Source organism: Staurois parvus, unplaced genomic scaffold (assembly GCF_062004578.1).
Source record: "Staurois parvus isolate SC_StPar_1 unplaced genomic scaffold, SC_StPar_1.0 ptg000020l, whole genome shotgun sequence".
NCBI lineage: Eukaryota > Metazoa > Chordata > Amphibia > Anura > Ranidae > Staurois > Staurois parvus.
In genome coordinates, this window is record NW_028317816.1 from 3,467,329 (window position 1) to 3,494,386 (window position 27,058).

The 27,058-nt window shown below is 41.4% G+C and overlaps 1 protein-coding gene across 1 annotated transcript in view; it reads right to left on the reverse strand.

The window, feature by feature from the left end:
* VPS41 (VPS41 subunit of HOPS complex) overlaps nucleotides 1-27,058 on the reverse strand; it is a 371,510-nt gene that overhangs the window by 338,786 nt on the left and 5,666 nt on the right. The window contains exon 2 of the mRNA XM_089687103.1: nucleotides 8,301-8,339. Coding sequence (XP_089543229.1) covers nucleotides 8,301-8,339 — 39 coding nt within the window. The remainder of the gene's footprint in view (nucleotides 1-8,300; nucleotides 8,340-27,058) is intronic.

Here is a 27,058-nt window from a genome sequence, read left to right on the forward strand (position 1 = left end):
ATGCGTGTTTTGGATGATTGTCATGTTGGAAAAGTGCATGATGACCAAGGGTATAGAGTGATGGTAGCATCTTCTCTCTTACTATAGAGCAGTACATCTGTGAATTCACAATACCAGCAATGAAATGCAGATCCTCGACACCAGCACTCATGCAGCCCCACAGAAGGACACTGCCAGCACCATGTTTCATTGGGGGCACCATTCATTTTTAATTGTACTCCTCAGCTTTGGGACACCATACAGTTTTGAAACCATCAGTTCCAAAAACATTTATCTTGGTCTCATCACTCCAGAGTACAGAGTCCCAGTAGTCTTCTTCTTTTTCAGCATGGGCCCTGGCAAATTCTAGGCGGGCTTTTTTGTTCATGGGCTTTAGGAGAGGCTTCCTTAATGGATGACACCCATGCATACCATTCCTTTGCAGTGTATACCATATTGTGTCACAGCAAACAATCACCCTAGTTTGGCTTTCTGCTTCTTTAGCTAACTGCAGTGAACTTGCATGGCGATTTTCTTCAACCCTTCTCATCAGAAGATGCTTCTGTCGAGGTGTTAACTTCTGTGGACGTCTCTGTGAGATGGTTGCAGTTCCATCTTTGCTAAATTTTTGTACTTTTGCTACAGTATTCTGCATGAGAAGTAAAGCTTTGCTGAACTTCTTGTAGCCTTCAGCTTTGTGTAAATTATTTTCTCTCAGGCCTTGTGACATTTCTCTTCTATGTGGTGCCATTACTGACAGCATGAAATGGGAAGGGGTTTTCTTTGTTAAGTAATGCCCTTTTATAATCAACTGTCTGCTGGACACCTGGATAATGAATAATTAGACTCATCTGTAGTTGAATTCTTGTTAATATGATCTTACTGTCTAAAATTTAGCTTTGCTTCTAAGACTTTCGTTGGGCTGTATTCATTTTTTAAACATGGTCTTGAATGAATTTGGTAGGAAAAATACTTTTTGTGTGTGCAAATTAACAAATTTTGTTTGCAATCAGTGGCCTGTATTTGTGGGAGTATTTTGTAGTATAGTGTCCCATAGAAAATGTTGATTCTGAATGGAAAGTAAAGGTTTTATGACAAATCTGTTGGGGTTTACTCATTTATGCTGAGCAGTGTAAGTATCACCTGCACATAGACTCCATCATTGGTGGTAATTGGTTTTCTCCCTTTTGAATTAAAGGCAAAAGCCAATGTCTAAGCAGCCTAAGACCCAAACTCCATTAAGATCAGTACTGGTATAATCGTAGTTTCATGCACTTCACAGTGCCTGAAATTTGTTTTAACTGTGAAGATCGGTGTTGCCTCAAGTAAAGTATATAAAATGCTTTAATTATATCCAGGGAGATACAACATGTATCACTCTTTAGGAGTCTTGAATAGAAATAGACTAGTTCAATAGAGATCTTCCTTGCTCTTTACAGTCCCTGTATAGACAATCCAAATTGATCTACTGGTGTTGGACTGATGCCAGATTAACAGGTTTAAGCAGATGCAGAGAATAGGTAAGCAGCGGGCTAGCAGACAGTTGATTTTGCTCAGACTGCATAATGCATAGTGGGGAGAACATAGCTACAATATAGCCTTAACGTAAGCATCTGTCCAAGCAGACATCATTCTGACAGCATTTTAGCAGCATAAAGAACATTCTCAATACCCACACAGCATGTCACATCCTCAGTACTCAGAGGTTCTCACCCATTCAGCAACCACAGCGACAGTCCAGCCCATTGCCTTCTCTGGAGTGTAAAGTTTGCATCGTTTCTCTGTTGGGTCCTTCACTGTACTCAGCCCGTTTGTGGTAAACCCATCATTAGGTACATGGCCAGCAGGTGCAGCTAATTGAAGCCACCAGTGTGGACAAACCCCTTGCTCATTGACGCTGCCTACGTACCTATATGTACCTGCAGCTCTCTACAGTCTTCCAAAACACACATTTTACACAGCATCTTTCAGCAGCAGAAAGCAGAGGTGGGAAGATGATGTCGCACACACTGCTAGAGCTAAAGTACAGAGCTGGGTATAATCTGACAGCTGGTTAGAGAAAAAAGTGCCACCCCCTCTACTCACAGGCTCAGAGAAACTTAGAGCTGAGGTATGAGCCATCTGCTGTGTGCTGGAGGCAGACAGGCATTCTCCCAGGATGCTGAAGTGTCCATTTAATCTAGTAGAGAAGAGTCATGCAAACAGCAGAGAGAGGAACCAGACTCAGTGCTTTCGATTCAAGCTTGTACACACTTTAGTGGAATGTACCTTTTTCATGTCTCTACAACCATTTTAAAAGTATGAGTGCAAAAATTGAACACAAAGGGAAAGTTTAAGAGTTATTTCATGACCTACTTAAACAATTGGTATGAGTTGTAAACAGTGGTGGACACAAATGTAGTGGAACCAAACTGAAATAAAATGCTATTATTTTTCATTAACAGATAAAAAAGCTTATTCCTTATTTTCTATAGAATGTAGCACGTTTTCTCTATACACCAAATGAATTTAAGGTCCTGGCAATCTCTACCCCTCAATTTGAAATTGCAGGAATTATATGAAACATTATGCAGGGAGAAGGTCACACAAAGTTAGAGCTGTAAACATAAGGTGTTGAAATATTCACAGGAGTGACACCCAGTGTCACAATTTGTTGTAGCTGTCATTAGATAAAGAGGAAACAGGCTCTAAGGGACTTTTGTCATACAATATAAAAAGAAAATGAGCCTGTTTTTAGCCACAGGGGTGAAGGACATCCTGCATTTTACAACTACTGTTCAGATATCCTGAATGGATTGTGACTGTAACAAAATAATTTTTTTTTTTCTTTATAGGGTTTATTGAAACTGACCTTTACTTTGTAATTTCACATGCATTATTCTTTAATCGCTTGGAGTTTTATGTAAGATAATGGGTAAAATAGGCCTCTCTGGCAACCAATTGTGATGTGAGGTGTAGGGCCACATTAACGTGTCTATAGCATTTGTTAAGGATAGGAATAAACACAAAAGCAATGTTTTCAATCACTCATTCCTAATACCATGGTCAACATTATTTCAGATGTGGACAATATAAAGAAAGACCTGTATATTCTTTTTCTGTAACAATGCTCTACAAGTTCTTGTAAAAGGGCTTGTTTATAGACAAACCAGTTCAAAGGGCTAAACAAGCAGCATGTAAATACACATTTGACATTTTTTACCACCAACAAATTTATATTGGCAGGAAAAGTAAGCAGATTCATTTTCAGTGAAAACATTAAAACTGTAAAGAGCTCCAATATAGTAGTATAAGCATCTCCTTTGTTAATATGCAGCCTGATGGAGAGCTTTAACATATAGAGGTAGGTTCTATTGTTCTTAGGGTCACTACAGTGTTAGACCACCAATTGCTATGAACTTTTAAGTCAAGAACTGAGCTATCATAAAAGGAAAATGGAGTCCATAAGTACATTGAAGGAAATGGAAGGACACATGCAACAGAGAGAACACCATCTATTTTGCACTACGGCGCTTTTTCTACAGCATGAAATATGTCAAATTGTTCTGACCACTTCCTTCACTGCTGTCATGGACTCCATGTTTCTGTATGGATCATTTCCTCAGCTAAGCAGAACTGTGGAGTTATAGCACAGTAGCTAAGTGGTTAGCACTTCCGCATAGCAGGACAAGGGCCTTTGGTTCGAATCCCAACCACAGCACTACCTTCACAAAGTTTACATGTTCTCCCTGTGTCTGCATGGGTTTCCTCCGGGTACTCTGGTTTTCTCCCACACTCCAAAGACATACTGGTAGATTAATTGGCTCCTGTCTAATTTGGCTCTAATATGTGTATGTATGAATGTGAGTTAGGGACCTTAGACTGTACGCTCCTTGAGGGCAGGAACTGATGTAAATTTACAATATATGCAACTGCTGCGTAAACTGCACTATAGAAGTACCTGTAATAAATAAATCGTCTGATGGGGTGGATGTGTCTTGTTTCCTCTAATGCAGGGTGCTCAACTTTTTGAATAGCGTGGGCCACTTAAGTGATTTGGTAACCACAATGGGCCACAATGAAATGGAATGGTTCAGAATTTTTTTTTTTTTATTTTGAATAGCATAATGAATATTTCAAACAATCAGGATCATCATTTTCCATGGGACCAATCCCCGATGGATGTTTACCCACTGTTTAACCACTTGCCTACTGGGCACTTATACCCCCTTCCTGCCCAGGCCAATTTTCAGCTTTCAGCGCTGTCGCACTTTGAATGACAATTCCGCAGCTATGTAACACTGTACCTATATGAAATTTTTATCAATTTTTTTTCACACAAATGAGCTTTCTTTTGTTTGTATTTAATTGCCACTGGGTGTTTTATTTTTTGAGCTATAAACAAAGAAAGGGCAAAAAAATTTGAAAAAAAAAAAGTTTTTTTTTGTTTCTGTTATAAAATTTTGCAAACAGGTAATTTTTCTCCTTCACTGATATGCATCGATGAGGCTGCACCTATAGGCAGCACTGATGGGCACTGATAAGCAGCACTGATGGGCACTGATAGGTGGTACAGATAGGCAGCACTGATGAGCTGGCAGTGATGATACTGTACTGATATGCAGCAATAAAGGGCACTGATGGGTGGCATTGACTGACGGTACTGACTGGAGGCACTGCTGGGTGGCACTGCTGAGCACAGGTGGGCGGCACTGATGGACACAGATGGGTGGCACTGATCATCAGTGCCGATCTGTTTTCGGATAATTGCCGGTTATCGGTAGTACTTTCCTCACGCTGTGACAGCGTGAGGAAAGTGCAGCCGACAACCAGCAACTGCAATTACCCGGTGATCTGCTGTGTCATTGGAAACAGCTGATCACGTGGTAAAAAGGCCGCTGTGATTGGCCTTTTACCACATCACATGATCAGCTGTGAAATTTCACATTCAGAACCCCTGTATGGATGCCACTAGATGTAATCCACTCGATTACATTCCTCTCCGCATGTCTGCATGTTAGGAAGGAAACAGAAGAGTGGTGAGCCAGCCATAATAGCTTCTTGTGAATGACAGCCACCAGGATTATGGAGGACCAGTAATCATTCAGTAGAGCGGCATACACCTAAAGAAGGCTGTATGGGTTTCCAAAGGTTTGGTGTCGCAGGCCACATCACACAGCTCCGCGGGCCACAGGTTGAGCATGCCTTCTCTAATGGCAGCAGTCTCATTTCATTCCACAAAACTGAGAGTTCCGTTTTTGGTAGATGTATGGCCATCTATTTCTCTCACGGATCCTATTGGTAAGATAACTTTATTCAAGTTCCTGGGTCTGTGCACCTGCTGTCCTTATTATAAGTAGATACTACTATTTCTTCTGGATTTATTCATTTTTTTTATATTATTGAGAAAGAAAGTAAGTGCTGACTGACTGAAAGGAAGACAAGAACACCCAAATCTCTCATGTGGACAGGGACTATAGTAAGGAGATTTTGTTGCTATGGATGGAAGAATCCATTTATGGCCAGCCTAGGGAAACTTCCCTGCCACTAAACTCCTAAAATGCCTATAGTGTGCATGTACACATAGGCTAACATGGAGGGGAGGCAGAGAAAAATAAAAGCTCAAAACAGCTCCAACCCCTGTAGGAGACGTTACTTTGAGGTGCAGTGTGCATGAGGCCAAATTTGTGTACAAAAATGCTCTATTTGAGCATTTTTTTCCACCAACGGAACTGGCATTTTTTTTCAAGCCCAGCATGCATGGACCCTTAAGCAAGCCATAGGCGATGTGAAAACCGAACAAACATTTAAAATCTTTGTTTTTTTGCATCCTTTTTTTGCATCCTGACAGCAGCGACACATGATTTATGTGCCGTAATCGAAAGTGCCTGACCCAACATGATGGATTTTTATTAGAAAAACTAAACAATTGATGGCACAATCGTATGAGCCGTTTTCCTTTATCACTCGACAGAACTTTCAGGTTTCGGATTGTCTATGGCCTGCCTTAGAGTATCAAAGGCGTATAACCAGTCGAGTGCTAACACAGCCCCCTAAGCTTCATTCATAACCAATATTTCACTTTGGCTGGACTGACGCTTTAAAATAAACACACACATACAGGCTAGGTCTTTTTAATGGTACATATACGTTAATCCACATTGTTTCTAATAAAATACAGCAAACTGAAATGAAATGTATGAATTTAATTTAATACTTTATTGCAATAGTCTCCAAGCTGCGGCCCTGGGGCCGGTTGTGACACTTTGCTCATGGGGCCCCCGGGCAATAAGGGATCATGGGGCCCCTGTGTCCTTGACCAAACTCAAAAAAGCCTATGAAAAAGATACAAGGGGCATCTCATGGGGCCCCCTACTGACACCGGGCCCTCGGGCAGTGCCCGAGTTTCCAAATGGTCAGTCTGCCCCTGCCTGAGGCACTATCCCTCCCACTGATACAAAACACTGTTCTGCCAACTGACACCATCAAAAGGGCACCATTTCTCCCAGTGACAAAAATAATGGAGAACTATTCCTCCCAATCATAGGGCACGGTTTCTCCTCCTAATACTAAAACTGGCAATGCCACTGATGCCAGGAAATGTCCACTCCCGTTGGCCACAGTCCGGCCCCTCGAAAATTTAAAGGACAATAAACTGGCCCTTTGTTTAAAAAGTTCAGAGACCCCTGGTTTATGGCATAGAGCCTTCAGCTCCCAATCTACAGGAAAACCACTGCCATAGAATGACCACTGTAGGACATGCTGAGAGAAATCCAACAAAAAGGCAGTCACATGATGTAGCTAAAAATAACTATTCTGGGAACAGTCAAATAGGGGAGATGATATATTGAAGGCCTAAAAGGGCTTATTCAGCAATGTAACATTGATGTGTAGAGGAAATAATGACAGTTTAAATATTTTTTAACAGCAACATATTTTTGTCAACACTGAGCTATTTGCATTACAATACCTAGCAACAAGTGATCCTATCCTTATGGCCTTGTGGGAGAGTATAGATACCTAAATTATTGTGAGATGTTTCTTCATTGGTGTCTATAAGAGATATAGCTGTACTCACCCCAAAATCATATTTCATCTCTTTGAGTTGGAGTAAGAATTTTAATGTATTTGTGTACATAATTTACTGTTGAGTGGCTCCAAGTCTAATACTGACTCTGTATAATCATACATTTTCTGAATGACCTTTATGATTTTACCATTATTTCAGTATTTCTTGGACAGCATTAGCAATTGACTGGCTGATATTACTGGTCAGAAAGTGTCAAAAGATAACCCAATGGACCTTCTATAAAACACTTTATTACTACTATATTATGCTTACAATGCATGAAAGTTTATTATATTAGTCTTAAAGAATATGTTTACCTTTCTAGAACAGGTTACATGCAACATGGTCCAGCTCATGCCACCTCTCTCCCCAACCCCTTCTCAGTCTGACAGTAAAAAGGGGATCTTTTCCCTGCACTCGCAGTCACAATTCAAAAACACTGTGGTTGTGCAGGCTCCACCCACATGGCTGCACAGCTCCCTGTGAATGAATGAATTACAAGTACTATCAGCCACTGCGGCAGACAGCTTGTAGTTCTGAATGAACTGCGAGGGCGTTGAGCGCTCTCTAAGTTCATTCACAAGCCCTGCAGCTTTCAGACACAGCCGTGAGGTGCACGCTGAAAGCTGAGGGGCTTGTCTGCAGAAGCCTGAGATTGCACCCCTGATCCAATGATCACAGGTGAAATTGCTTTCTAGGCTCCAGCAGGAAAAAAAAAATAAATGCACAATTATAATCTTTTTCTAAAAAGGTCAACTTATCCTTTAAGACATGAGAAATTTAAATACAGTTTTTCATTTCCAAAGACAATTTTGACGCATGAGCGAAACTGTGCACAAGTATCTATCCATTCAGTCGTATCCGATCCTTGGCGATTGCATGGACCGTCACTCGTAAGCGTCTTTTTCCATGAATTCTCTTAGCAACTATTTTACAGGGTAGGTTGCCAGGTCTTTCCCCAACCCCTACCATGCAGGAGATCCTGCGTGGCCAGGGATGAAACTAGGACAATTTAGACAGGAGCCAATTAACCTACCAGCAGCATGTCTTTGGAGTGTGGGAGAAAACCCACGCGAACACAGGGAGAACATGCAAACTCCATGCAGGAGGCGCCATGGTTGGGAATTGAACCCATGACCCAATTACTGCAAGGCAGAAGTGCTAGCCACTAAGCCACTGTCCGCCCGTGAACAAGTATATATTAACAATGTATGCTAATAATAGAGTGCTTACATAGACAACATATTTGAATAGAAATATAATAAATAATCACCTCTGATTCTTCAGTAGACTCTTCAGGAGTCATCCCTTCCTAAAAAAACAAAATATAAAAACATGTAATTATCAAAAGACAAATTTAAGATTCATGCACAAAATAAAGCTGGCAATTGGCTACTGTGATTTACATGATCCTTTAAAGGGAATTTTATGAAATCACTCAGGGTTTCAGAGTATTGCGCCTTAAATCTCTTACCCCTCTTACACATCACAAAGCCAAAAATGAAATCCTGGGATAGTCTGCCTCTTTCCCTTATCAGTAAAATTAACTTGATAAAGATGAAATTGCTTCCATCCTTGTTGTACGTTCTGGGGCAAACTCTAGCATGGCTTCCATGGAAATTTTTTTTAGATAGTTTAACTCAGTCATGGCATTTTGTTTGTGGAGTTCCAGTCAACTCCAGTTTACGCTGTCAGTACTACAAAGGCCTTGGACCCAAGGGGGCCTGGCTTGCCCAGACTTGCATGCCTATTTTATTGCACCTCTCCAATCGAATGCCCGCAACTGGCTGATTGCCAACAAGACTAATGCCTCCCTGGTGTTGGAGGTGGCCTGTGTTGGATTGTATGAGGGCCTGAGAAATCTACTATATAGAGAAGCCACTGCTCCCTTTCCTATCACCCTATCTATGAAAATGCTTATTAGAGCCCAGCAAATTTGGCATCCTTTGTCATCTCATAGATGGTCTCCTCACACTCCCTTGTGGCTAATCCTCTCCCCACCTGAATTTTTCTCCTTTCCAGAAACTGTAATTTGGGCCTCTAAGGAAATCCGGTTTCTCAACCAAATTTGCAAGGGAGGTACCTTGAAGTCCTTTGACACCTTGAAATAACAATACGCCCTCACTAACTCGTACCTGTTCCAGCATCTCCAGTTGCGCTATGCATACCAAACTCAATTTGGTACTTCCTTGGTGTCTTTTGTTGCCTCTGGGTTGAAGTCACTAGTTAGAGATGATTCACTTGATAAAACCATTGTCTATTATTTATAAAGCTCTATTACCTACTGTACACTAGGGCCTGGATGGGCTATGGTTAAGGTTATGGAGTATGATAACGAGGACTAGGAGGATGTATGGGAGTACCCTATGTCACAATCGGTCTCCACAAGAGATCGTCTGATCCAATTTAAAATTCTTTACAGAATATATTTCACTCCTCAGCAGGTACATAGGATATTTCCATCCATCCCTTCCAAATGCCGGTGACGCCCTATGGATTCGGCTACCTTTATACATATCTTCTAGAGTTGCCCCATGTTGCAGTCATCTTGGGGGGAGATTACACATTTTACACTCACTACTATCTCAGTGCCATTGACCATACAGGTTTGTATTCTAGGTTTAGTCCGCCCCTTGGCTCCTACTAGAGCACTTAGAACACCATTAGGACTACTCTTATATTATGCTTGCAAGGCTAGAATTCTAAAATGAAAACCTCCCTTAGCCCCTACTGTAGATTTCTGGAAGAGTTTGATTAATGCAGCTATACCTTGCTACAGATTTACATATAAATTCAGGCGTTGCCCCAAAAAAATTTCTAAGGTTTGGGACATCTGTCTGGATTCGCCCTCCACTACTTCCGCTATGAGAATGGATCCCTATAATATTTTTTAAATTTCATGGATTGCCCTGGTGAATTAGTTCTGATTTCCAAGTACTCTCAGAATCTTGGTTGTTTTTTTTTCCAGGGCATCAAGAGCAAAATCTGTTTGTATTGATGGAAGCTTTCCACTGTGCTGTTCCGTTTTACTGCACTTATTCTGATTATAGCCTAACCGGAGTGCTTATAATAACAGGACGTGGAGGTTTAATTGTTTTACTGTAATTGCAATTTTATTACTTTTTATGATGTATCTTGAGCTGAGGTATGCCTGTGAGCCTCTGTTTTGTGTCTAAACCCTTTTACTAAATAAGAATAAAAAGTATTTGTAAAAAAAAAAAAAAAAAAAAGAAGAAGGAGGGGGGTAATCTTGTGAAAATCCTCAGTTGGACACGACCTCCAAAAAAGTGATAAATTGCTAAGTTATAGAGAACATATAGAAGTGATAACTGAGCCTACGCATTACTCTGCAAAATGTAGTGTCAGATCTGAGGCACTGACTACTACTCTTATGAGACTGGAATGAGATTTGGTGATATCACTATGAGGCAAGTATTGAGGGAACGATACGCTGTGGGGAGACCACAAGCAATAATGGTGCCTAGTCCTTTACCCTCTGCCTGCCTTTTGAGCACAGCACAGTTTCTCTTTAAAGCGGTTCTAAATGCAGTTTTTTTTTTTTTAAGAAAATGCATACTCTGCATTAAGGTAAAAAACCTTCTGCATGCAGCTTCCCCCGATGTGCATGAAAATAGCATCTCTCTCCCTCCTCACTGGCTCAGAGACAGCAGTGGGAACCATTGGCTCCGGCTGCTGTGAATCACAGCTAGTGAGGAGGGAGCAGGGTCAAGCCAAGCATGAGTGCCCCCATAGCAAGTGGCTTGCTATGGGGCACTCGGGCCAGCAGCACCAATGAGGGACACAAGATGAGGAGAATCGGGGCTGTTCTCTGCAAAACCATTGCACAGAGCAGGTGAGTATATGTTTGCCATTTTAAATTTTTTTTAAAACATGAACCTTTACTATCACATCTAAGTAGATGGATGACATCCAGAAAAAAAAATAAATTGTGAGAAACAGGAAAAAGGTTGAACTTTTGTTCCCATATGTATACAGTAAAGAAGGTGATGAGTGCTTTTTTTTTTTTTTTTTTTTTACCATACGGAGGGGTCTGATGCAGAAGTTCACAAGTAGTTTTAAAGTATAACTAAAGGCAAACTTTTTCTTAGTTTTGGATAGTGTGTAGAAGGCTTTTATTACTTTGTGCCCTTGTTAAGAAGATTCAGCCTCTCTTTTTGTCCTGTTTACCATTATCGTTGAAAGTGGAAGTAAAAGAAAATTTTGGGTTGTCCCCAGAAAAGTAATAAAGGAGAAATCTTCCAAAGGGGTTACATGTTCTCGTGACCTGGGGATCCCTAAGGAATTCCCTTAATATGAAGGGATATCTCCGCAATGGGACACAGATGGCGAGAAAAAAATCTGACAGGGATTATAACCCTCCCTTACTCTATCAAATATGAAAAATAACACATATCTACTTCAAGTAGAATAATAGTCAATTTCAATTTCATTTTGGCCAGAGCAAGGGGGGGGGGGTTATAATCCGTCAGATTTTTTTTCGCTATTTGTGTCCCATTATGGAGATTTCCCTTCACTTCCTGTCCCATAGCCACACACAAAGTGAGGAAATCCCTGCAAATTAAGGGAATACCTTGGGGACCCCCAGGTCACCAGAACTAGTGTCCCCATTGGAAGATTTCCCCTCAATTATTTTTCTGGGGACAACCCAACATCTGGGATTTTCTTTTACTTTCAATGACAATGGTAAGCAGGACAAACAGAGAGGGTGAATCTCCATAATGGGGGCACAGACAACAATAAAAACTTACAGGTGTTCTAATCCCTCTCCACTCCATACAAAACTAAAAAAAGTTTTGCCTTTAGTTATACTTTCACAATATATCAGATTTATAAATGTCCAAAACTCTATAAAACATCAGCCCATTTGAAACACACACATTATATTGCCAAAAGTATTGGGACGCCTTCCTTTACATACACATGAACTTTAATGGCATCACAGTCTTAGTCCATAGGGTTCAATACTGAGTTGGCCCACCCTTTGCAGCTATAACAGCTTCACAAGGTTTAGGAGTGTGTCTATGGGAACGTTTGACCATTCTTCCAGAAGCGCATTTGTGAGGTCAGGCATTGATTTCGGACGAGAAGGTCTGGCTCGCAGTCTTCACTCCAATTCATCCTAAAGGTGTTCTGTCAGGTTGAGGTCAGGACTCTGTGCAGGCCAGTCAAGTTTCTCCACCCCAAACTCACTCATCCATGTCTTTATGGACCTTGCTTTGTGCACTGGTGCACAGTCATATTGGAACAGGAAGGGGCCATCCCCAGACTGTTCCCACAAAGTTGGGAGTATGAAATTGTCCAAAATGTCTTGGTATGCTGATGCCTTAAGAGTTCCATTCACTAGAATGAAGGGGCCAAGCCCAACCCCTGAAGAACAACCCCATGCCATAATCCCCCCTCCATCAAAATTTACACTTGGCACAATGCAGTAAGGCAACTACTGTTCTCCTGGCAACTGCCAAACCCAGACACGTCCATCGAATTGCCAGAGTAGCGCGATTAGTCACTCCGGAGAACACGTCTCCACTGCTCTAGAGTCCAGTGGCGTCGTGGTTTACACCACTGCATCCGACGCTTTGCATTGCACTTGGTGATGTAAGGTTTGGATGCAGCTGCTCAGACATGGAAACCTATATCATGAAGCTCTCTAAGCACTGTTGTTGTGCTAATTTGAAGGCCACGCGAAGTTTGGAGGTCTTTAGCTATTGACTCTGCAGACAGTTGGCGACTTCTTCACACTGCACACTTCAGCATATGCTGACCTCACTCATTTTACGTTGTATACCACTTCACAGTGGAGTTGCGTTTGTTCCCAGTTGCTTCCATTTTGTTATATCACCACTGTTTACAGTTGACTGGTGAATATTTAATTGCAAGGAGATTTCATGGATGGACTTATTGCACAGGTGGCAACCTATCACGGTACCATTCACTTGAGTTCCTGGGAGCGATCCATTCTTTCACAAATGTTTGCAGAAAAAGTCTACATGCCTAGGTGCTTTATTTTATACACCTGTGGCCATGAAGGTGATTGGAACACCTGAATCTAATGATTTGGAGGGGTGTCACAATACTTTTGGCAATATATTGTATATTGGAGGGATGAACAACCCTCTGGTAACTTTTCAACCTTGGCAAACTCCACTTCAAAAATATCTTGACTTTATAAAAATGTTCTCAGTCTGTGTTTTTTTTTCTTTTCTTCATTTACCTTATATTAGGGAAGATTGCAACAAGAAAAAAAAAATGTGATGCAGAATCTTAAGAAGTAGGTAGCATGTACATCTTGCTGTCTAAGATCATAAAAGGCAGGGGATAACTTGCTCTAGTGATAAAATTCCTAATCAAATTATTCATAATATATCAAGGTAGCCCATCCCTTTAAGGCCTCATGTACACAGACGCATATCAGTTTCTCTGCGTTGAGCCATAAAATTCTTAGCACTTTCTGGCACCTGAGGAGTCACATGTGCTGTGTATAGCTGCCATTACAAGTGAATATCTGTAAGCAGCCAGGAGTTGAGTAAACACTGATGGCTTCTGCATTGGCATTTACCTGAGCAAGGGTGTACGGCACTTCTCCCCAAATGCCGTAAATGCAGATGCAGAAGCCTCCAGTGTTTACCAGAACAAGGGCATGTAGAGTGGCGTGTGGTTCACTGGGCTCCAGAAAATACCCAGGAATTTACGCCTCAGCACACAGGAGCAGCCAAGCATCCATGTGCATGAAGCCTAACATGTTTTCATCACCCATTTTAAATAAGGTTTTGAGCACTGTCATTCATTTTGTTCCACATTCCAGTGCAACCTATACAGATATGAGAAAAGCTATTGATTTGAATTTTCTCTCCACTGGCTAATTCTTTAGTTCTAAAGAATTCAGTTCTAAAGAATAGTATCTTCAAAAATGTACCAAAAAAGTGCATACAATACTGAATGGTAATTTTCCAAAAATGTATAGCGGAAAAGTGTAACCTATTTATGTATGCGACAAATTCAAGAGTAAGCACTAATATAACCAAAAGACCCTATAAACTTATACTCTCAGAGCACATAAGATATTTGAACATAATGTCCTAGGCATTTCCTCAAATAATAAAACTATGCCATGTAAGCAACTACTAATCCCTCATATTTCCAATGAAAGAAAAGTTGCTGATGTGATGCCTTCTCAAGGAGGTCAGCAAAATGAAGATTTACTTACGCTATTTACAGTTATCAAAAGCGATAAAATGTTACAACAAAGATGCTCATAGTGAACATAAGCATTTTTAGCCATACTTACAGAGAAAACAATGGCTAGGTAAAACGTGGCTTCTTAGATTACCCATATTAACATCATGTTTACATTTAAGGGCACTTTCACACTGATCCACAGCAAAAACACAAAATGCATGTGTTTTTGTCACGATTTCAATGAGTTTTTCACAGGACATGTGACTCAAAAATACAAACGCATAAAAAACACAAACACAAGTGCATTTTTTAAGCATTTTTGTTGCGTTTTCAATGCATTTCAGTGGGGTGGGGTGGGGTGTTTTTTTTTTTTTTTTTTAACTGACCAAGCAGGATTTTTTACACCACAACAGAAGCACAATGGACCAGTGCGACAATATACATAGACAAATATAGGAAAGTATTTTCCTTCAGCTTTTCTTGCACTTTTATTAACACAAAAGCACTTCAAAAACTCCTCAGTGTGAGAGAAGCCTTACTAGTAAGAAAAATAAATAAATACAAGTCCTCATGCACACTGGACGTTTACAGTGGCTGTTTTTGGCTTTTGATGTTATTTTCTACAGTCAGTAAACTACCCAGCATGTTATCCTATGTGTCCATGCACACAGACTGTAAGCAACGTTTTTTGGCTGAAACAAAAAAAAAAAAAAAAAAAACAGGACTAGTGGGTTTCTAGAGGAGTTTTTTAGCTGTAAAATCGCTTTAACGCGAAAAACATGGTAAAATGCGGCAAACCGGTGTTTTTGGCCATTTTTTTTACTAAAAGAAAAAAATTGGAGGGGGGGGGGGGCAAAAAAGCTCTAAAAAACTAGAAAAAAAAAAACAAACACGAAAAAAAACGCACCAAACCGCTAATACAAAAACACTGAAAAACTCACGTTTTTTTTAATGTGACTTTACACAGCTAACGTCACCAGCGTTCTTAAAATGCCCAGTGTGCATGGAGCCTAAAAGTTGAAGACACTGCAACAAAATTTTGAAAGCCGAAAGCCAGAAACAAAGATTATCAATTTTAGATATAAAAAACCTCAAACAAAAAAAAGAAGGGTGAAGAAAGAAGTAAGTAGGAAGGAGGAGGGAGGAGGAGGGAGGAGAAAGGAGGAGGAGGGAGGAGAAAGGAGGAGGAGGAAGAAGAAGGAGGAGAAGGAGGAGGAGGAGGAGGAGGAGGAGGAAGAAGAAGAAGACGGAGGAAGAAGAAGAAGACGGAGGAGGAAGAAGAAGAAGACGGAGGAGGAAGAAGAAGAAGACGGAGGAGGAAGAAGAAGACGGAGGAGGAAGAAGAAGACGGAGGAGGAAGGAGGAAGAAGGAGGAGGAAGGAGGAAGAAGGAGGAAGGAGGAAGAAGGAGGAAGGAGGAAGAAGGAGGAAGAGGAAGAAAGAGGAAGAAGGAGGAGGAAGAGGAAGAAGGAGGAGGAAGAGGAAGAAGAAGGAGGAAGAGGAAGAAGAAGGAGGAAGAGGAAGAAGGAGGAAGAGGAAGAAGAAGGAGGAAGAAGAAGGAGGAAGAGGAAGAAGAAGGAGGAAGAGGAAGAAGAAGGAGGAAGAGGAAGAAGAAGGAGGAAGAGGAAGAAGGAGGAAGAAGGAGGAAGAGGAAGAAGGAGGAAGAAGGAGGAAGAGGAAGAAGGAGGAAGAAGGAGGAAGAAGGAGGAAGAAGAAGGAGGAAGAAGAAGGAGGAAGAAGGGGGAAGAAGAAGGGGGAAGAAGAAGGGGGAAGAAGAAGGGGGAAGAAGAAGGAGGAAGAAGAAGGAGGAAGAAGAAGGAGGAAGAAGAAGGAGGAGGAAGAAGGAAGAAGGAGGAAGAAGAAGAAGGAGGAAGAAGAAGAAGGAGGAAGAAGAAGAAGGAGGAAGAAGAAGAAGGAGGAAGAAGAAGAAGGAGGAAGAAGAAGAAGGAGGAAGAAGAAGAAGAAGGAAGAAGGAGGAAGAAGGAAGAAGGAGGAAGAAGAAGAAGGAGGAAGAAGAAGAAGGAGGAAGAAGAAGAAGGAGGAAGAAGAAGAAGGAGGAAGAAGAAGAAGGAGGAAGAAGAAGAAGAAGGAAGAAGAAGGAAGAAGGAGGAAGAAGGAGGAAGAAGGAGGAAGAAGGAGGAAGAAGGAGGAAGAAGGAGGAAGAAGGAGGAAGAAGGAGGAAGAAGGAGGAAGAAGGAGGAAGAAGGAGGAAGAAGAGGAAAGAAGAGGAAAGAAGAAGGAGGAAGAAGAAGGAGGAAGAAGGAGGAGGAAGAAGGAGGAGGAAGAAGGAGGAGGAAGAAGGAGGAGGAAGAAGGAGGAGGAAGAAGGAGGAGGAAGAAGGAGGAAGAAGGAGGAAGAAGGAGGAGGAAGGAGGAAGGAAGAAGAAGGAGGAAGAAGGAGGAAGGAGGAAGGAGGAAGAAGGAGGAAGAAGGAGGAAGAAGGAGGAAGAAGGAGGAAGAAGGAGGAAGAAGGAGGAAGAAGGAGGAAGAAGGAGGAAGGAGGAAGGAAGAAGAAGGAGGAAGAAGGAAGAAGGAAGAGGAAGGAAGAGGAAGGAAGAGGAAGGAAGAAGGAAGAAGAAGAATGCGGTTGTGTATTCTTTTATAGGTAAATATATATTTTACATAAAACAAGCCTTTTTAACCTATCCTGATAACAGCCTCCTATAAGCTCCTGCACAAGAGTCTGGAGATGGGAAGAGCAGCTCCAGATTCTAAACAGGCTTCTACTGTATGCCCATTTGCAGACAGGAGGAGAGAGCAGAGTTGATGGCTCATCAATGTGGAGCTGTTCCTCCACTGTCCAATCAGCAAGTTGATGGAATAGAAAGATGACGCAACTATTCCCCTTAAAGAGACACAAAAAAAAAATCCAAGGAATATTTCCTGCAGTTGAAAACGGGATAGTTACCTGTCCAGCTGACAGCAAATCAGAATTTGATTGTGTTCAAGCTTTACTACACTACGCTGATACCTCCCCATCTGTGTCTATATCACTGCAACACACCATGGTGACATAGGGGCCATCAGGAGGAACCACTGGGCATGGTGAGGGAACAGGCTACTGAAACACTCATAAGCACGTCTGCTGAGAAAAAACTTGCCAGAGGCTGTATGGCTTGAACACAGCTGATTTCAATTCAGACTTGTTGCACACCAGAGTGGTAAATAATCAGTGGAATACTGCAGGAACCATTCTTAGGACTTTATGTTCGAGAGTTGCTTTAACAGAAATATTGGTTTCATCCTTATGACAGAAAGCTTACTGGTGTATGTGTGTCATCAAATTAGCAATTTTACATTTGTGATGCAACACAGTGTGGATAGCAAGGCATGGATTGAAAACAATGTGACTCAGGACAGGAAGTTGTCCAGGCTCCTTAGCACATAGGGACCAGCTTGCTGAAGCAATACATGGACATAGGGAAATCAATCAGACATGACACTACACTGCAACCACAACATGTGAGCCCATCATTACAAGGTCAGGCAAACAAACACCACAGGTAATATAAATATACGAATACCAAGCTAAAACAACAAAAATATATGCAAGTGTACAAAGCCTTCTAGTAAAAAAAACAGATATGTGGAACAAATGGCACTGTAAGCAAAGGAGGCATAATTGCCTTGCTGTAAAGTCTGTCAATTAGGATAAAATGGCAATAAATGTGGGCACTAATTAATACGACAAAGGATAATGTATAGAATGCAAAAAGAAAAAAAAAAAAAAATCACACAAAAGTAACAATCATGCTGTACTGTAACACATGACTGCTCTGAAGAAATTAAAATTCAAATGTGACTGGTCACTATGGGGTTGATTTACAAAAACTGGAGAGTGCAAAACCAGTATTAAATATCCTATAATACTCGTGTTTTTTTGGGTTTGGAACAGTAACTTCAGATCTTAGCCACAATACCATGTAGAAAAGTAGCATCTCAGGCCAGATATCAGATTGCCTTGTTTAGTAGAGCTATGACTTACTGGGGTTGATTTACTACAATTTGAGAATACTGGTGCAGCTCTGCAAAGAAACCAATCAGCTTTCAGTTGTTTTTGTTTTGTTTTTTGTCAAAGCTTAACTGAACAAGCTGAAGTTAGAAGCTGATTGGCTACCATGCACAGCTGCAGTCTCAAATTTTAATAAATCAACCCCAATAAGTCATAGCTCTACTAAACAAGGCAATCTGATATCTGGCCTGAGATGCTACTTTTCTACATGGTATTGTGGCTAAGATCTGAAATGACTGTTCCAAACCCCAAAAAACACGAGTATTATAGAATATTTAATACTGAAATTTGCAGGTTCTTTCTTTAGATAGGATTACACTGTTCAACAAATTTTTATTTTTTGCCAGTTTTGGAAACAAAAGGATCCATTTCTTAATGAATTTCACATTCTGAGTTCAAATATAACAATGAAATTTGTCAATTGGCTCTAGTTTTTCTGTAAACGGAAAGTTTTCTACTATAAGCGTAATGACTACATAATGCACAATAATTATATAGATAGATGTCTTTCCACAAATATAAAGCAAGTGATATTGACTACATAACAAAGCCTAAATGGCATAATATATTGCATAGGATTACCAAGAAAAATTATAGCCATAAGCTAAGTTGAATCATTTTAATACTTAGGATTCTCACTAGTTTTGTCTTCAGTTTGTGTCGGTTTTGCTTCTCTTGGCTTTTCTCTTGTATTCGAGGAAAGGGCTATCTCTTACAACTGCACGTGACTACACGCTTCAGGTTCTTCCTCACTTGACTCAACCACGAAGGATTCTGGTGCTTTAGGAATTGGTAGCCCCTCTCCATGAGGAACTGGACATATTGCCGATGGAATATTTGGATAGTGCACAGATAACTTTTTCTTCTTATTTAGCCCTTTTACAATTGGAGGCACCATACAAAAGTAACAATTACTAACATGATCTGTTGGCTCTCTCCAAATCATTGGCACAGCGAAAGGCATATTTGCCTTTTTTCCATTGAACCATTGCTCCAGTGCCGTCCCACAAGAATTGCAGCATATATGTGGTGCCCAGCTCTTGTCCTGGTCTCCTATCTTGCAGCCAAAATACAAGTTGTAGGCTTTCTTAATCATTCCTGTTATCCTCCTTTTTTGTGAGATAAAAGTTATTTCACCGCAGATATAGCAGAAATTATCTGCTTTATTCACACAAGTTCGAGGCATTACTGAGTAGCCTATATAAGCATAAAACGAAATGTAAAGACGCTGTCGAACTACAATCAGCTACAGATACTGCAGCTTTTATGCAGTGAAGTGATGCAATTAAAGGCTAATATTGCATCATCTCAGTATACATGCAATTTTCTATTGGTCACCAGTATCAATTGCGCAATATGCAGCTGAAGTTGCATCATAATTTTGAATGGCTTACGTCATTAGATGGGTGAATATATCATGGAAACTAGAGCCAATCAACATTTTTTAGGGTCATTTTCGTTTTCAGCACCCCAAAATTATGTAAGATTAGCTAATTTTATGCCCAAAACTTTTTATCTGTTGAACAGTGTTATCAGCCTCTTCTGGCCTTTAAATGTTTCACTCATGTCCATATATGCAGTCCTGTCCTTCAACCTAACCAATGAATCATGAGCATGCAACATACCAACAAGGGCAGCTAGGAATCATATCACGACACTAGGTCTATAATACTAAACTTAGGCTATTTAATTCATTTTTACTTTTCAAAGCAAACTCACCTATCCATGTCTCCATGCTTTTTTTTGCTAAGAAATTACTTTGCAAAATACCCCCTAGCACTTCTGGCCATGGCCATGTTGAGTAAGGGCAGATGATTCATGTAGCATTTACTTCCTGGAATCCATCGTCCCTTAGCTCAGGCAAGCAGGTAGGAGGATGTGCTTTTCTGAGAAAACCCCTCCTCCCCTTCTGAAGACTCAGAAATGCTAGGGAGTGTTTTAGAAGGGAATTTTTTCAGTAAACTAAAAAGCATGTAGCTGTGGATGGGTGAATGTGATTTGAATATTAAAAATGAATTAAATAATGTTTTTGGTTTGTGGTGCTCAAAAGGCAGTGTAGTTCCGCTAGAGCAGTGGTCGGCAAGCCGCGGCTCGCGAGCCACATGCGGCTCTTTACCAGCTTAAATGCGGCTCTTCTGTGTGCCGGGCGCCCGCTCCCCTCCCTCCTCTCGGACGGGCGTGTGCAGGGCGGCCGCCCCCTCACCTCCCCTCCCCTCCCTCCTCTCCCTCCTCTCGGACGGGCGTGTGCAGGGCGGCCGCCCCCTCCCTCCTCTCGGACGGCCGCCCGCTCCCCTCCCTCCTCTCGGGCGGCCGCCCCAAAAGTCAGGACTCTGCAGCTGTCAGGATGTAGGCGGGGCAGCCAGGATGTAGGCGGGGCAGCGTGACGAACTCCTCTCCTCTCACAGTCCGCCCTGAAGACCAGAACGGCGCGGGAAGCACGGCGAGAGGAACGCGCGGAGCAAAGGTAAGTGAATTGACACAGGGGGGACTTACTATATGGGGGGGGGACTTACTATATGGGGGGGGGGGGACTTACTATATGGGGGGGGGGACTTACTATATGGGGGGGGGGACTTACTATATGGGGGATGAATTACTATAGGGGGGATGAATTACTATAGGGGGGATGAATTACTATAGGGGGGATGAATTACTATGGGGGATGAATTACTATATGGGGGATGAATTACTATATGGGGTGAATTAATATGGGGGGTGAATTACTATATGGGGGATGAATTACTATATGGGGGATGAATTACTATATGGGGGATGAATTACTATATGGGGGATGAATTACTATATGGGGGATGAATTACTATATGGGGGATGAATTACTATATGGGGGATGAATTGCTATATGGGGGATGAATTGCTATATGGGGGATGAATTGCTATATGGGGGATGAATTACTATATGGGGGATGAATTACTATATGGGGGATGAATTACTATATGGGGGATGAATTACTATATGGGGGATGAATTACTATATGGGGGATGAATTACTATATGGGGGATGAATTACTCTATGGGGGATGAATTACTCTATGGGGGATGAATTACTCTATGGGGGATGAATTACTATATGGGGGATGAATTACTATATGGGGGATGAATTACTATGGGGGATGTATTTTCAGTTTTAAAAATGTGGCTCTCAAAATAAATTTCAATCGTGGTTTTGGCGAGATTTGGCTCAGTTGAAAAAAAAGGTTGCCCACCACTGCGCTAGAGCAATGGTCTCCCAACTACAGCCCAGGGACCGGATGAGGCCCTTTGCTTGCTTTTAATAGCCCTTGTAGCATTATTCTGTCCACTGACACCAACATTTGGAATTGGGCTTGGTTCCCCCCATTGACACCAACAACGGGGCACAATTCCTCCCAAAGACATCAACAATTGGGCACAATTCCTCTCAATGACACCAATGATGGGACACAATTCCTCTCAATGACACCAACGATGGGACACAATTCCTCTCAATGACACCAACGATGGGGCAAAATTCCTCCCAATGAGACCAACGATGGGGCAAAATTCCTCCCAATGACACCAACGATGGGGCAAAATTCCTCCCATAGACACCAACAATGGGGCACAATTTCTTTCAATGACACCAACGATGGGGCACAATTCCTCTCATTGACACCAACGGTGGGGCACAATTCCTCTCATTGACACCAACGATGGGGCACAATTCCTCTCATTGACACCAACGATGGGGCACAATTCCCCCCACTGACACCAACAATTGGGCATATATGTCTTTCCACTGACACCAATCAAGGGGCAAAATTCCTCCTGACACCAATGATGGGGCAGTATTCCTACCACTGCCACCAATAAAAGGGGCAAAATTCTTCCTAATGACACCAAGGATGGGACAGTACTCCTACCACTCACACCAATGATGGGGCATTGTTTAGTCCCACTGACACCAAGACAATTTATACTCCCACTGGCCTCAGTCATTCTGAAGGACAGTATACTGGCCCCTTGTATGGAGACCCCTGCGCTAGAACAAATATACATCTGGAGTTGCACAACCTTTCTTCTGTGTATGTGTGCAGTGGCCCTATTCATTCCTTTAGGAAAGCAGTGTTCAGATTGACAGCTTGAAGCTGCCACGAGTGTTGCTTTTCTATAGAAATACCTGGGCTCTTGGCACGCATATGCTGAGAAAGGCAATGTGGCTTTGAATAGGGCCACACAGTGACGATTTTTGCATCAGGGCTGAAAGTATTTCACTTAGAGGATAGGACATGGGGTATTGGGGGTAACTTATTATATAAGACAACTATACAAAAAGGTACAGTTGTCCTGTAAAAGGATTTTTTTTTCAATGCAAGCAGTGCAAATACCTGAATTTAGCTTTATATGTCTTTTTCAGTCCTTGTACAGCAGAGTTCAAACTTAGAGTAGGACTTGCTGCAGTTATGCTACAGTGCTCGTGCACAAAAATAGGACTGATAGAGTAGAGAGCAGAGTGACAGAGATAAGATCATCAGGCTGCTGCTTCTTCTTCTTTCACTGTCCATTCACAGGCAGGGGGCAAGAACAAAACCTCTAAATGTTAGAGTAAAAAGAGGTCTTCTGCCATATAAGGCAGGGCTGTGCTATGTGGCTGTATAAATCGCAGGACTGGATGGACAGAAATATAAATTATTGGGCACAATAAACAACCCTCATATTATATGTATTCATCTGTGCTATTTAGCTGTTGGCCTGAAGTTCTGTAGATGGGGAGTGCTACACACACCTATCTATCTCTTATACAGGCATATTAAAACGTCATCTTTACAATGTATAAAAAAAAAAGAAAGACCACAGAGGAATCATGTCCAAAAGTTTTTTATTCTGTATTAGTTCTCCCAAGCCTGACAACCTTACTGAAGTACGCAGAATTTTGACACGCTCATTAAAAACGGATAGGAAATGGTGGCCAGCTTGCTTTCACTTTATTCCAAACTCATATTAGAAGTCTATTCAGGATCTTTAAATAGAGAAGTATGTCAGAAAAAGTGCATTAGCGCAAAAGTGCACTTGCCATGTACTTGTCCTATTAAGTAATGTGGTCCATTACATTTAAAAGCAATGATGATGCTGAATAAAAGTAAATGATTCACTGACAAAATGCAAGCAGGAGAAAGAGCACACCAAAATGTGCAATATTGCAGCATTTCAAACCCTTAGAGAAAATGCGTACACCCCTAAGGGAAGGATAGCTTAATCTTCACTACATTAAGTTTTTGTCATTTCCACTTTTAGAAAAAAAAAAAATCTATTTCAAGGTCTTAAAATGTTATCTACTTTTGTACAAGAAATAACCTGCCACAATCCAGGAAATGATCAGGAAATCTTTAAATACACAAGTGTTTCCAACATCTTTCCTACACGTAATGATAACAGCTAAAGTATAGCTTATAAACTCACCCAATTTCTGGAATTGCGGTTTTGCAACCCAGTTACAAGGTCCATCTCACAATCACCATTGTAGGTGATAAGGCTTCAAAAATCGAAGGAAAACATACTATCCTCTTTAGAGCTATTAGTAGGCATCTATCAAAAGCTGTCCACATACATTACAATCAGATTGTACAACCTTTAGAGTTATCAAAAATATTAATTGTTAGGGTCTACCGGAAAAATGTATTTATTTAGTTCATCACAATGCATAGCTGTCCAAAAATAAAAAGAAGATTGTATGCTTAGATTGTCACTTACTGTAAAAACAAGCAACTGACTTAAAATACCTAAATAGTCACTGATGGTAATTTTTTCCACCAAGAGTAACTAAAGATGAGTTCTTAAAGTGGAACTACACTGCATCTGACAACCACAAACCAAAAACACTAGTAAACGTGATTTTAAAGGCATAAGGTTTTTTTTACCATGCATTCAGCTCCCTACTCAGACCCTCCCTAATGCTTACCTGAGCCCCCTCTTGATCCAGCGATGTGCACAGGGGCCTCGGGTGTCAATCACAGCCAGGTGAGAAGAGAGCGGGGGGCACAGAGTGCAGTTTGGGAGAGAGCACACACCAGTGCCCCCATAGCAAGCAGCTTATTACTGGGGGCACTGATCAAAGGGGGAAGAAGCCAGGAGCAGCGGCAAAATTTCTGACCATGGCCATCTTGAGTAAGGGCAGATGATTCATGTAGCATTAACTTCCTGGAATTCAAGAGAAAACGCCAACAGTTTGCACTGCACTTGCTAGATCTCATGCAATTTTGATTGGATAATGTATGGAGGACTTAAAATAATTGGAAATCATCATCAACATATGGATCTACAAAACTGCATATAGGTAATAAAACCATCAACAATTTGTGTGTAACGGTACTGTAACGGAACCCGACCCCGACTGCACTTGGGTACGTCCGTTAGACTCCAGCTTCCCTGTCTGAAAACCGGCCAGAGACAGTCTTGCAGTAAAACCAGGAAATAGACTAGTTTATTTTAACACAGATACAAGATATATACATTCAAGGGAACCCCCCCTCCCTCTATGCATAATGACACAGGGCGGGGCAATCTACATTTAGTAACAAGAGACACACCAACAGACAGTCCCATCAGGAGGGCTGCTGGAAACACCGCCCACCAAGCCAATACACAAACACATACATCCCATAACAGTTTGCTCCCAAGCAAGACACACAATAGAACAATGGGATGCAACCACATGGCATTAAACAATCAACAACCCCCCACCCAATATTAGGACAGAGCATTCTATACCCCTAACAGGCACAGGGTGACTTACACATAAGAGGGATATGGGGAGCTGAGACAGGGGACTCCCCACCGCTCCAAAGTGAGCTGTGTTCCATGGGTCCTCCACCCAAAGTGACACTCATCACAGGTACATACATTTAAAGTATACACACAAGAAATCTAATATATACATATGTGTGTGTATATATATATATATATATATATATATATATATATATATATATATATATACACACACATACATATACACATATACATACATACATACATACATACATACATACACACACACACACACACACACACACACACGTACAATATAATCCCAGAGGTAAAGTTGTAATTAGTTTGTTGCTATCACCGCTGGCTGGGGAAGGCTTCCTTCTGAGCAGACTGGGAACCCAAGTGCTACCATAGAGAAAAGGGATGGGGAGAGGAGCCAAGATGCCAATAGTGTAGCAAATTTTATTCAATAAAAAAAGGGTATAAAATGCAATAATTATGCACTTACAGACATCGCTGGTAATGAGCATTGGATCAAGCTCTAAATGGAGACATCATTCCAGAGTTAAGTCCACAGAGGTGCCACTTTCAGGAGCACTATGAAGCCAAAGCAAGGATCCAAGCAGGCTGCCCGGGGAGCCCCAGCTGGAGACCAGATCTGTCAGAGAGCTGTCTAAGGAGCTGTCAAACCTCCCGGGTGCTCTGACCAATCAGAACGCGTTTCGGAGGCCAACTCACACCTCCATGTCCGGGAGTGCATAATTATTGCATTTTATCCCCTTTTTTATTCAATAAAATTTGCTACACTATTGGCGGCTTGGCGCCTCTCTCCCCATCCCACTTCCTAGAATTCATTTGCCCTTAGTTTAGGCATGCAGGCAGGAGGGTGTGCTTAGCTGAAAAAACCCCTCCCCCCTTCCTGAAAACTTCTGGGATGTATGACATAATTTGCCTAGGCCAGAAACCAGGAAGTAACTGAACAAATGTAAAAAAAAAAATTAAAACAAGTAAATAGAATATACCTCTCTATCTATTTACTAATTCTAACAGCATAAGAATTAAAAATAATTCAAGCTGATTGAGAGAGTGAAGTTCCACTTTAAGTAGAAGCTTCCAGTCCTGGTAAAACGGAATATGTAGGAATATTCTGAATCAGGAGGAATATACAACTATTACAAAGAAACCCTTTAATAATACCCATTCAGATAGCCACCTGCCAAGTATACTTATCCAGCCACACACTCACTAATGAAGCTGAGCTTCTAGATATGAGGGAATAATGTAGATTTTTGCCAGTACAGCACGGAATGCCTGATGAAGGGCTCCTGCGTGACTCCGAAACATTGCACTCTCTTGTTTGTGATGTGATTATACTTCAATAAAGCCTCCTGGACTCAACTTGAAGATCTGTGGTGTGCTTTCAAATATCTGCACTGTGTCATGTAAGACCCTGTCTCCAGCTGGTAATTGCTGCACCACCCAATATCCTAGAGTTTTTTCCAGGAACATGTGTGATGGGAATATAGATTGTTATCTAGATATGGAGAAGAATGTGACCTCCCCATGTGATTGTGTTAAATCATGAGCAGCCAATCACCAGGCCAGAACATTGTCAACGCTGAGGACCTGTGACATCATCACCGTCTAAACTTCCGACACCTCAGAAATAAAGAAGAGTGACAGCGAAAGGAGACCAAGAAGTCCTTCAATTGAGTCCTCTCTTTTTTTGTTGTATTATTGAACCTTTTTGTCCACATATATTTATCCCAAGCATGTTCAAATATGCTTACTGTTGATTGATTGTTGGAATTGATGAATGTGTTCCTAACATCCAGTCCTCGTTCAGTAAAATATTTTCCAAGGTTTGTTTGAAAAACTTTCCTCCTGTTAGTTTGAGGTCATGTGTTTTTCATACTGGAAATGCTAACCTCTTTAACCTTTTTCACTTTTTTAGGGCCCACTCACACTAGGAATCATTGAACTGAATGGGCTGAAATTGAGCCGCATTTTAAGAAGTGCATGCACAGGCCGCAAACCCTCAACAGTGTGAACCTTGCCTTAAGTTATCATCTGTCTTAAG